The sequence below is a fragment of the Bos mutus genome, chromosome 3 (assembly GCF_027580195.1).
Source record: "Bos mutus isolate GX-2022 chromosome 3, NWIPB_WYAK_1.1, whole genome shotgun sequence".
NCBI classification, from domain to species: Eukaryota; Metazoa; Chordata; class Mammalia; order Artiodactyla; family Bovidae; genus Bos; species Bos mutus.
Window position 1 is genome coordinate 24,282,264 of NC_091619.1, and position 12,715 is coordinate 24,294,978.

The 12,715-nt window shown below is 40.7% G+C and overlaps 1 protein-coding gene across 4 annotated transcripts in view; it reads right to left on the reverse strand.

Annotated features, from left to right (window-relative positions):
• Window positions 1–12,715, reverse strand: part of MAN1A2 (mannosidase alpha class 1A member 2) — a 156,337-nt gene that overhangs the window by 114,762 nt on the left and 28,860 nt on the right. For all 4 annotated transcript variants that reach the window (XR_011463622.1, XR_011463621.1, XM_070367422.1 and 1 more), the window contains exon 2: window positions 11,103–11,358. Coding sequence is in view for 2 of the 4 variants with exons in the window: in XM_070367422.1 (XP_070223523.1) it covers window positions 11,103–11,358 (256 nt within the window). In the remaining 2 variants the exon portion in view is untranslated. The remainder of the gene's footprint in view (window positions 1–11,102; window positions 11,359–12,715) is intronic.

Consider the following 12,715-nt stretch of genomic DNA (forward strand, 5'->3'; position numbering starts at 1 on the left):
CTATATATACTTTTCCATTTATATTCCCTGTCTCACTCTTTCAATATAGTTAACAGTTTTTTTCTTATATTACTATTGATATATTAATTTGTTCAATTTTTGTTTTCCCTGCTGTTAACTACTGGTCTGAAGTTTGGTGGGGTTTATTATTGATGTAGTTTTAGTAAAAATTATTAATTTACTTCCAAATTAAATGAGTTTCAAAACCTCTCTCAAAATTATCAAACACACCAGAAAACTATCAGTTTCAGTTTATTCTCTGATAAATCCTTTCTGAGGCTCCTTCCTCCTACTCTAAAGGGGAGTTCCGTTCCCTCTACCTGAAGTACAGCCAGCATCCTCCTGATTCCCATTTTCACAATCCTGACAGTGCCCTTGCTTTCTCTCTCTAGTGACAGATCACCTGTTTCCAAAATCACTTTATATCCCTATTTTTATGCTGAAGCATATTTTCTAGTAGCAATCTGACAAAATGTCTAAAAATATTTTTCCCTCAGATTTGAGTCATAATTTGGCTGAATACATAATTCTTTCTAAGCCTTAGCTCCACACTCTTTCAGTTTCTAATATTATTGTTGAAGAATCTAATGTGCCATTATACACAATCCCAATCTTTTGGGTGGAACTATTTTTTTCTCTATAAACTTTTAGGATCTGTTATGCCACTTTTTCTAAAATTTTCTAAAACTTCGTTCTAAAATTTCAGTAGGAACCTTTGAACTGTGTCTCTGAATTCTTCCCCTCTATTTTCCATGTTCTCTTTTCAAAACCACTAATCAATCATTTATTAGATGTTACAGACTGATCTTATCATTTTTCTTATTTTCTCAACCTTTTGTGACACGACTGAGCAACTGAACTGAACTGAATTTTGTCCTTCTGAGAAAGATGCTCAATTTTATCTTCCAATTCTTCTCTTGAATTTTAAAACTATCACATTTTTATTTTCCAAGAACTCTTTCTTATTCTGTAAATGTTCCTTTTTATAACTAATTCGCATTTTATAAATTTAGTTTTTTGGCACTCTAAAGATGTTAATTCTTTTTAGATACATGTATTCTGGTCCCTGCATGGTTTTTGTATGCTCTAAATTCTTTTCTTCCATTTCTCTCATGTAACAAACTTTCTATACATGTCAGGTGTTCTTTGGTTTGCTCTTCACATATGAGTAAAGCACTTATAAAATAATCAAAGGCTGTCAATGAACAGGCTAGACTTGTTGACTGAGTTTCATCTTAGGGAGATCAGGTGAAACCCATGGGGCATTTTACTGAAGAACAGAGTAACTCTTTCCTCTTGTGCCAGTCATAGTCAGGTCTCCCCAGAGAAAAATCCTTCATTTTCCTGCTTACTGAAAATAAATTTGATTAGCAGAATTTTAAAAGTCTAGCAGAATAAAGCTGTCTCAATATTCAGAATCCATTTTTCACTTAATGCTCTCTACCTCCAGCACTCTTCATTTTTTTAGAATAACTTCTGCCCCTTCCCCTCAGCCATACCATACCTGGTATTTCCCAAATCTAGATCTTCTCTAATTTATCCATCCAAAAGTAAACTTTTAGTTTTCTTTTAGGAAAGGGAGGACAGAATTGGAGATTTAGGGGTTAAAAGCTCCTTTTAAAACTTTCAAATAATCCTTTTCCAGCTCTATTTTATACCCCTGCCTTCAGAAGTAAATAGTGCTTTAATTCTTGAAACTTTTTCAGATATTCTGCAGGTAATGCACATCACCTTGCCTCTTATTAGCATCTTCCCCTGCAGGTTAGGTCTCAACTTTCTCTCCTTGCTAAGGCGTCAACCATAATTTTTAACAGGACCCTGCACAGGGATTCTTAAGTTTTATGTTAATCTACAAGAACACTAGATAACGCGATGTTATCTAAAGGATTCACTCAGCAGGTCTGGGTTGTCCAAACCTTACACATCCTCAGAAAAGATTTGGCCTAAGCCAGGCTCCTGGAAAATAACCTCTAAACTTTTATTATTCTGCCTGTGAAGAGCATTTTTGTTTACCTAAAGCCTTGAGTCATGTCAGACAGTTTATGCTAATAATGTGATTTATGGTGGGGACCTTGAAACACATGGAATCAGCCTGATCTCTGGAGGGACTGGAGAATTAAGACTACATGGGCTTAATTAAGACTACATGGGCCAAGCCTACATGGGCTTCCCTGGTGGCTCAGATGGTAAAGAATCTGCCTGCAATTAGGGAGACCTGGGTTTGATCCCTGGGTTGGGAAGATCCCCTGGAGGAGGGCATGACAACCCACTCCAGTATTCTTACTGAGAGAATCCGCATGGACAAAGGAGCCTGGTGGGCTACAGTCCATGGGATCACAAAGAGTTGGACACAACTGAGCAACTAAGCACAGCACAAAGCAACAGATTTCCCAACCTGAGGATCTGGCAAAGGGACTGAGAACCCCCAGGAAATCTGACTTTGGAGGCCAGTGGGATTTGATTATAGAACTTCTGTAGGGCTGGGGAAACAGACTCTTGGAGAACACAAACAAAACCTTTAGCAGACCAGGAGCCAGAAGAAAGGAAGAGTCTCCACAAGGAGCAAACTTGCCCATGAGTGTCCAGCAGTCTCCAGCAGACACGTGGATCAACAGTGGCCTGCTATGGGGTCAGCTATGGGGTCAGAGACACAGAATACAACAATATGTGCACAAGTCCTTTTGAAGGAGGCTGCCATTACCAGGTACATTAACTCTACCACAGTTTCGTCTCAGGCCAAGCAACAGGGAGGGAACAGAGCCCCAGCCATCAACAGGAAATTGGATTAAACATTTACTGAGCAAGGCCGCACCAATCAGACGCAGTTTCCCCCCAGTCAGTCTCTCCCATCAAGAAGCTTCTATAAGTCTCTTGTCCTTATCCGTCAGAGGGCAGAGAGAATGAAAACCACAATCACAGAAAACTAACCAAACTGATCACATGGATCACAGCCTTGTCTAACTCAATGAAACTATAAGCCATGGCCACCCAACACAGACAAGTCATAGTGAAGAGTTCTGACAAAACATGGTCCACTGGAGAAGGGAATGGAAAACCACTTCAGTATTCTTGCCTTGAGAACCCCATGAACAGTATGAAAAGGCAAAAAGAAATGATGCTAAAAGATGAACTCCCCAGGCTGATAGGTGCTCAATATGCAACTGGAAAAGAATGAGAAATAACTCCAGGAAGAATGGAGAGACAGAGTAAAAGCAAAAACAATGCCCACTAGTGGATATGACTGGTGATGGAAGTAAAGTCTGATGCTGTAAAGAACAATATTCCATCGAAACCTGGAATGTAGGTCCATGAATCAAGATAAATTGGAAGTGGTCCAACAGGAGCTGGCAAGAGTGAGCATCGACATTTTAGGAATAAGTGAACTAAAATGGACTGGAATGGGCAAATTAAATTCAGACGATCATTATATCTACTACTGTGGCGAGAATCCCTTAAAAGCAATGGAGTAGCCCTCATAGTCAACAGTCTGAAATGCAGTACTAGGTACAATCTCAAAAATGATAGAATGATCTCTGTTTGTTTCCAAGGCAAATCATTCAACATCACAGTAATCCAAGCCTATGACACAACCACTAATGCCAAAGAAGGTAAAGCAGAACAGCTCTATGATGACATACAAGACCTTTTAGAACTAACACCCAGAAAAGATGTCCTTTTCATCATAGGGGACTGGAATGCAAAAGTAGGAAGTCAAGAGATACCTGGAGTAACAGGAAAATTTGGCCTTGGAGTACAAAATGAAGCAGGGCAAAGGCAAACAGTGTTGCCAAAAGAATGCACTGATCATAGCAAACATCCTCCTCCAACAACACAAGAAACTACTCTACACATGGACATAATGAGATGGCCAATACCAAAATCACATTAAATATATTCTTTGCAGCTGAAGATGGAGAAGCTCTATACAGTCAGCAAAAATAAGACTGGAGGTGACTGTAGCTCAGATCATGATCTCTTACTGCAAAATTCAAGACTTAAACTGAAAAAAGTAGGGAAAACCACTAGATCATTCAGGTATGACCTAAACAAAACCCCTTATGATTATACAGTAGAAGTGACAAATAGATTCAAGGGATTAGAATTGACAGAGTGCCTGAAACTATGGACAGAGGTTAGTGACCTTCTACAGGAAGCAGTGATCGAGACTATCCCCAAGAAAAAGAAAGGCAAAAAGGCAAAATGATTTTCTGAGGAGGCCTTACAAAGATGTGAGAAAAGAAGAGAAGCTAAAGGCAAAGGAGAAAAGGACAGATATACCCATCTGAATGCAGAGTTCCAAAGATTAGCAAGGAGAGATATGAAAGCCTTCCTCAGAGACCAATGCAAAGAAATAGAGGAAAACAACAGAATGGGAAAGACTAGAGATCTCTTCAAGAAAATTAGAGATACCAAGGGAACATTTCATGCAAAGATAGGCTCGATAAAGGACAGAAATGGTATGGACCTAACAGAAGCAGAAGATACTGAGAAGAGGTGGCAAGAATACACAGAAGAACTATACAAGAAAGATCTTCATGACCCAGATAACCACGATGGTGTGATCACTCACCTTGAGCCATACATCCTGGAGTGCAAAGTTAAGTGGGCGTTAGGAAGCACCACTACAAACAAAGCTAGTGGAGGTGATGGAATTCCAGTTGAGCTATTTCAAATCCTAAAAGATGATGCCGTGAAAGTGCTGCACTCAATATGACAGCAAATTTGGAAAACTCAGCAGTAGCCACAGGACTGGAAAAGGTGTTTTCATTCCAATCCCGAAGAAGACCAATGCCAAAGAATGTTCAAACTACCGCACAATTGCACTCATCCCACACGCTAGCAAAGTAATGCTCCAAATTCTCCAAGCCAGGCTTCAACGGTATGTGAACTGTGAACTTCCAGATGTTCAAGCTGGATTTTGAATGTGCAGAGGAACCAGAGATCAAATTGCCAATTTCCACTGATCATAGAAAAAGCAAGAGAGTTCTAGAAAAACATGTACTTCTGCTTTATTGACTACACCAAAGCCTTTGATTGTGTGGATCACAACAAACTGTGGAAAATTCTGAAAGAGATGGGAATACCAGATCACCTGATCTGCTTCTTGAGAAATCTGTACACAGCTCAAGAAGCAATAGTTAGAACTGGACATGGAACAAGAGTGCTTCCAAACTGGGGAAGGAGTATGTCAAGGTTGTATACTGTCACACTCCTTATTTAACTTATATGCAGAGTACATCACACAAAATGCTGGGCTGGATGAAGCACAAGCTGGGTTAAAGAATGCCAGGAGAAATATCAACAACCTCAGATATGGAGATGACACCACCCTTATGGCAGAAAGTGAAGAAGAACTAAAGAGCCTCTTGATGAAAGTGAAAGAGGAGAGTGAAAAAACTGGATTAAAACTCATTCAAAAAACAAAGATCATGGCATACGGCCCCATCACATCATGGCTAATAGATGGGGAAACAATGGAAACAGTGACAGACTTGGCTTTTTAGGGGTCCAGAATCACTGTAGATGGTGATTGCAGCCATGAAATTAAAAGATGCTTGCTCCCTGAAGAAAAGCTATCACCAACTTAGACTGCATATTAATGAGCAGAGACATTACTTTGCCAACAAAGGTCCGTCTAGTCAAAGCTATGTTTTTTCCAGTAGTCATGTATGGATGTGAGAATTTGACTATAAAGAAAGCTGAGCACCAAAGAATTGATGCTCTTGAACTCTGGTGCTGGAGAAGACTCTTCAGAGAGTCCCTTGGACTGCAAGGACATCAAATAATCAGTCTTCAAGGAAATCAGTCCTGAGTATTTATTTGAGGGACTGATGCTGAGGCTCCAACTCCAATACTTTGGCCACCTGATGCGAAGAACTGACTCACTGGAAAAGACCCTGATGCTGGGAAAGATTGAAGGCAGAAAGAAAAGGGGACAACATAGGATGAGATGGCTGGATGGAATCATTAACTCGATGGACATGAGCTTGACCAAGCTTCAGGAGTTGGTGATGGACAGGGAAGCCTGGAATGCTGCAATCCATGGGGTCAAAAAGAGTCGGACACAACTAAGTGACTGAACTGAATAAAAAATAATTATTAAAAAAACCAAAAACCTGGACACCAAGGCTCAGGTTTACTTCTCTGGTTGGTAATACATCACACATACTGCCACATATCATTTCTGGGAGAATTAAGCACCGTCCATATCACTCCATGTTCAAGGTCAGGAGGGGCAACGGTGAGGAGATACCCCTCGTCCAAGGTAAGAGAAACCCAAGTAAGATGGTAGGTGTTGCAGGAGGGCATCAGAGGGTATACACACTGAAACCATAATCACAGACAACTAGTCAATTTAACCACACTAGGACCACAGCCTTGTCTAATTCAATGAAACTAAGCCATACCCGTGGGGCCAAGCAAGAAGGGTGGGTCTGGTGGAGAGGTCTGACAGAATGTGGTCCACTGGAGAAAGGAATGGCAAACCACTTCAGTATTCTTGCCTTGAGAACCCCATGAACAGTATGAAAGGCAAAATGACAGGATACTGAAAGAGGAACTCCTCAGGTCAGTAGGTGCCCAATATGCTACTGGAGATCAGTGGAGAAATAACTCCAGAAAGAATGAAGGGATGGAGCCAAAGCAAAAACAATAACCAGTTGTGGATGTGACTGGTGATAGAAGCAAGGTCTAATGCTGTAAAGAGCAATATTGCTTAGGAAACTGGAATGTCAGGTCCATGAATCAAGGCAAATTACAAGTGGTCAAACAGGAGATGGCAAGAGTGAATGTCAACATTCTAGGAAATGGACTGGAATGCGTGAATTTAACTCAGATGACCATTATATCTACTACCGCGGGCAGGAATCCCTTAGAAGAAATGGAGTAGCCAACATGGTCAACAAAACAGTCCGAAATGCACTACTTGGATGCAATCTCAAAAATGACAGAATGATCTCTGTTCGTTTCCAAGGCAAACCATTCAATATCACAGTAATCCAAGTCTATGCCCCAGCCAGTAACGCTGAAGAAGCTGAATGGTTCTATGAAGACCTACAAGACCTTTTAGAACTAACACCCAAAAAAGATGTCCTTTTCATTATAGGGGACTGGAATGCAAAAGTAGGAAGTCAAGCAACACCCGGAGTAACAGGCAAATTTGGCCTTGGAATATGAAATGAAGCAGGGCAAAGACCAATAGAGTTTTCCCAAGAAAATGCACTGGTCATAGCAAACACCCTCTTCCAACAACACAAGAGAAGACTCTACACATGGACATCACCAGATGGTCAACACCAAAATCAGATTGATTATATTCTTCACAGCCAAAGATGGAGAAGCTCTATACAGTCAGCAAAAACAAGACCAGGAGCTGACTGTGGCTCAGATCATGAACTCGTTATTGCCAAATTCAGACTTAAGTTGAAGAAAGTAGAGAAAACCACTAGACCATTCAGGTATGATCTAAATCAAATCCCTTATGATTATACAGTGGAAGTGACAAATAGATTTAAGGGACTAGATCTGATAGATAGAGTGACTGGTGAACTATGGACAGAGGTTCGTGACACTGTACAGGAGACCGGGATCAAGACCATCCCCATGGAAAAGAAATGCAAAAAAGCAAAATGGCTGTCTGGGGAGGCCTTACAAATATCTGTGAAAAGAAGAGAAGCGAAAAGCAAAGGAGAAAAGGAAAGATATAAGCATCTGAATGCAGAGTTCTGAAGAATAGCAAGAACAGATAAGAAAGCCTTCCTCAGAGACCAATGCAAAGAAATAGAGGAAAACAACAGAATGGGAAAGACCAGAGATCTCTTCAAGAAAATTAGAGATACCAAGGGAATATTTCACGCAAAGATGGGCTCAATAAAGGACAGAAATGGTATGGACCTAACAGAAGCAGAAGATATTAAGAAGAGGTGGCAAGAATACACAGAAGAACTGTACAAAAAGGATCTTCAAGACCAAGATAATCACAATGATGTGATCACTCACCTAGAGCCAGATGTCCTGGAATGTGAAGTCAAGTGGGCCTTAGAAATCATCACTACAAACAAAGCTAGTGGAGGTGATGGAATTCCAGTGGAGCTATTTCAAATCCTGAAAGATGATGCTGTGAAAGTGCTGCACTCAATTTGCCAGCAAATTTGGAAAACTCAGCAGTGGCCACAGGACTGGAAAAGGTCAGTTTTCATTCCAATCCCAAAGAAAGGCAATGCCAAAGAATGCTCAAACTACTGCACAATTGCACTCATCTCACATGCTAGTAAAGTAATGCTCAAAATTCTCCAAGCCAGGGTTCACCAATACGTGAACCGTGAACTTCCAAGTGTTCAAGCTGGTTTTAGAAAAGGCAGAGGAACCAAAGACCAAATTGCCAAGATCCACTGGATCACTGAAAAAGCAAGAGAGTTCCAGAAAAACATCTATTTCTGCTTTATTGACTATGCCAAAGCCTTTGACTGTGTGGATCACAAGAAACTGTGGAAAATTCTGAAAGAGATGGGAATACCAGACCACCTGACCTGCCTCCTGAGAAACCTATATGCAGGTCAGGAAGCAACAGTTAGAATGGACATGGAACAACAGACTGGTTCCAAATAGGAAAAGGAGTACGTCAAGGCTGTATATTGTCACCCTGCTTATTTAACTTCTATGCAGAGTACATCATGAGAAACACTAGGCTGGAAGAAGCACAAGCGGGGATCAAGTTTGCTGGGAGAAATATCAATCACCTCAGATATGCAGATGACACCACCCTTATGGCAGAAAGTGAAGAGGAACTCAAAATCCTCTTGATGAAAATGAAAGTGGAGAGAAAAAAAGTTGGCTTAAAGCTCAACATTCAGAAAACGAAGATCATGGCATCCCATCCCATCACTTCATGGGAAACAGATGGCGAAACAGTGGAAACAGTGTCAGACTTTATCTTTTTGAGCTCCAAAATCACTGCTGATAGTGACTGCAGCCATGAAATTAAAAGACGCTTACTCCTTGGAAGGAAAGTTATGACCAACCTAGATAGCATATTCAAAAGCAGAGACATTACTTTGCCAACAAAGGTCTGTCTAGTCAAGGCTATGGTTTTTCCTGTGGTCATGTATGGATGTGAGAGTTGGACTATGAAAAAAGCTGAGCACCAAAGAATTGATGCTTTTGAACTGTGGTGTTGGAGAAGACTCTTGAGAGTCCCTTGGACTGCAAGGAGATCCAATTAGTCCATTCTAAAGGAGATCAGCCCTGGGATTTCTTTGGAAGGAATGATGCTAAAGCTGAAACTCCAGGACTTTGGCCACCTCATGCAAAGAGTTGACTCACTGGAAAAGACTCTGATGCTGGGAGGGATTTCGGGCAGGAGAAGGGGACGACAGAGGATGAGATGGCTGGATGGCATCACTGACTCGATGGACGTGAGTCTGAGTGAACTCTGGGAGTTGGTGATGGACAGGGAGGCCTGGCGTGCTGCAATTCATGGGGTCACGAAGAGTCGGACTCGACTAAGTGACTGAACTGAACTGAACTGATATCATTCCACTGTGAGAGGACAATGAGAAGCTTTTGCCTGGTCTACTGGACTTTGTCCTATATGCCTTTTCTATTGATTTTAATCTGTATGCTTTCAATGAATAAACCATGAATATAACAGTTTGCTAAGTTCTATGAGTACTCCCAGTGTATCACTGAACCTGTGGGTGGTAGTAGGTCCCCAGGGAAGCCTGACATGCTGCAGTCCAGGGGGTCGCAAAGAGTCAGACACTACTCAGGGACTGAACTGAACTGAAACACACAGTGTTATCTATGTGAATTATTACGTACATCAGAAAGTATTTCAATAAATTCTAATGACATTAAAAAATATTATCAAAGTCTCCTCTGCTGCTGCTGCTGCTAAGTCACTTCAGTCGTGTCCGACTCTGTGCAACCCCATGGATGGCAGCCTGCCAGGCTCCCCTGTCCCTGGGATTCTCCAGGCAAGAACACTGGAGTGGGTTGCCATTTCCTTTTCCAATGCATGCAAGTGAAAAGTGAAAGGGAAGTCGCTCAGTCATGTCTGACTCTAGCGACCCCATGGACTGCAGCCTATCAGACTCCTCCGTCCATGGGATTTTCCAGGCAAAAGTACTGGAGTGGGGTGCCACTGACTTTTCCTCAACACTGCCCAAAGAAAGTGGCTCAAGCAGCCTGAGCACAAAACATAGAATCCAGAGTAAGGTAAAATCAAAGTACATATCTTATACTAATTCATAAAGGATGCTAAAATACCTGCAAATCTTCCATATTCACAACTAGAATATATCCTAATAGATACCTATTTGAACTAAACGTATTGTCTTATGTTATGATAAACAATCAATTTTAAATACTGTTTATGCTATTTCAAAATCTGTTTCTTCACAACAGTAAAACTAAAACTCTACCCAGCATTAGCAGGATTTCTAATTAACAAAGTTCTACTAAAACATTCACTAGATTCCTTCTCATTCTGGTATTTTATCTCCAAAGAACCCTTAGAATAACAAAACTGAAAGACTCCTGAGACCAAACAAATTTCAATAATGCTGAAATCAATCCTTCCCCATTAAATTCATTGAGACTCTTTGGAAAGATGTGTTCTTAATCTGCAGTATGGTTAAGTGGTATCACGACGGGTTCCTTGAAAGATGGTACACATAAAGCTAGCTCTTCAGAAACTTGCTAACTCTTCAGAAACTAGTAACAAGCAGAGGTCCTTGAAAACAGATATTTATGAAATTTCTTATTAAATGATAAACTGTTTATGGGTCTATTCTACATTATTTATAAAATATTGAGTATCAAAAGTTCTCTGAACACAAGATAAGCAGCTTAACTATCCAATCAACATCATATCAAAAATTTTAAGTATCCTGTAATTATGATTGATATTAAGAGAGTTTTAGCACTTGATGCCATCTTGTAAACTGAACTACAATTCTGACCTCAAAACAAACAATTTGATCAAAGTATGACAAAGTCTGTACCACAGATGGCATAAATACAGACAGACAGATAAACTTACACCCAGTCAAATGCATACCTATATCCCTAACCACCCCATATCACAAATCTCAGCTTATTACCTCTTTAATTTTTTCCCTTTTCTCTCTTAGGTCATTATCTTCCGGGTCTCCACCATGTGTTCCTATAAGGTTTGGTATAGGAACTGCTGGCAGTGGCTTTTTCTCTCTTATCTTCATTTCTTGGACTACCTTATTTTTCTCTGTCTGTATTTCTGCTCGGATTTCCTCTCTTGACTTTTTTAATTTTTCTTTTGCTTCTTCTAGAGCCTTCTCGTGATCAGCTCGAATTTTATTTCTCAAACGTTCTTCTTCTTCCCTGTAAGAAGAGGAGAAAAATAAATACAAAACTTAAAGCTTCCTTCACCAAACCTTGATAGTTGTTTTCTACTCCTGCCATCGAAAAGAAAGAACAACCCATGAGAGAGACTTGGATCTCCCTATACAAGTGAAAGTCTCTCAGTTGTGTCTGACTCTTTGAGACCCCATGAACTATACAGTTGGAGAAGGAAATGGCAACCCACTCCAGTATTTTTGCCTAGAGAATCCTGTGGACAGAGGAGCCTGGTGGGCTGCTGTCAATGGGGTTGCACAGAGTCGGACACGACTGAAGCGACTTAGCATGCATGCATGCATGCATTGGAGAAAAAAATGGCAACCCACTCCAGTATTCTTGACTGGAGAATCCCAGGGACAGAGGAGCCTGGTGGGCTGCTGTCTTTGGGGTCACAGAGAGTCAGACACGACTGAAGCGACTTAGCAGCAGCAGCAGCAACAGCAGAACTATACAGTCCATGGAATTCTCCAGGGCAGAATACTAGAGTGGGTAGCCTTTCCCTTCTCCATGGGATCTTCCCAACTCAGGGATCGAACCCAGGTTTCCTGCATTGCAGGCAGATTTTTTACCAGCTGAGCCATAAGGAAAGCCCAAGAATACTGGAGAGGGTAGCCTATCCTTTCTCCAGCGAATATTCCTGACCCAGGAATCAAACAGGGGTCTCCTGCATTGCAGGCGGATTCTTTACCAACTGAGCTATGAGGGAAGCCCCAAGAGCAGGATAAATATATCTTTGTATGAGAAAGAAAATAAGCCCCAGATGCTGAGCAGCAAACACTTTCCATAGTAGGAAGAGGGAACCTAGTAAGTTACAATTTAAGGGCCAAGTGAAAACAGAGAAAGTAGTAGTCAATAACCTATTAGACACATTGGGGGAAAAAAAAAAGAAAGACCAGTGAAAAACTAGATGGGGGAAGAGAAAATAAAACACAGAATTAAGCTTTGCACAGTGGCAGTATCACAGCCAATTAGGTTTATCCAAGGTGAGATTATTTGTAACTGAAAAAATAGAATTAAGTATCAGAGGGGACCATATAATAAACAACAAGGTCCTATTGTATAGTACAGGGAATTATATTCAGTTGTTGCTGCTGTTCAGTCACCAGGTGGTATCTGACTCTTTGCAACCCAATGGACTGCAGCACACCAGGCCTCCCAATATTCAACACCCTATAATAAACCAAAGTGGAAAAGAATATGAAAAAATACATATGTGTATAACTGAATCACTTTGCTGTACACTGGAAATTAACAGAACACTGTAAATCAACATTACTTCAATTTTTAAAAAATTTTAAATACATAAGATCACTTCATAAACTGATGTGAAAAAGAGACA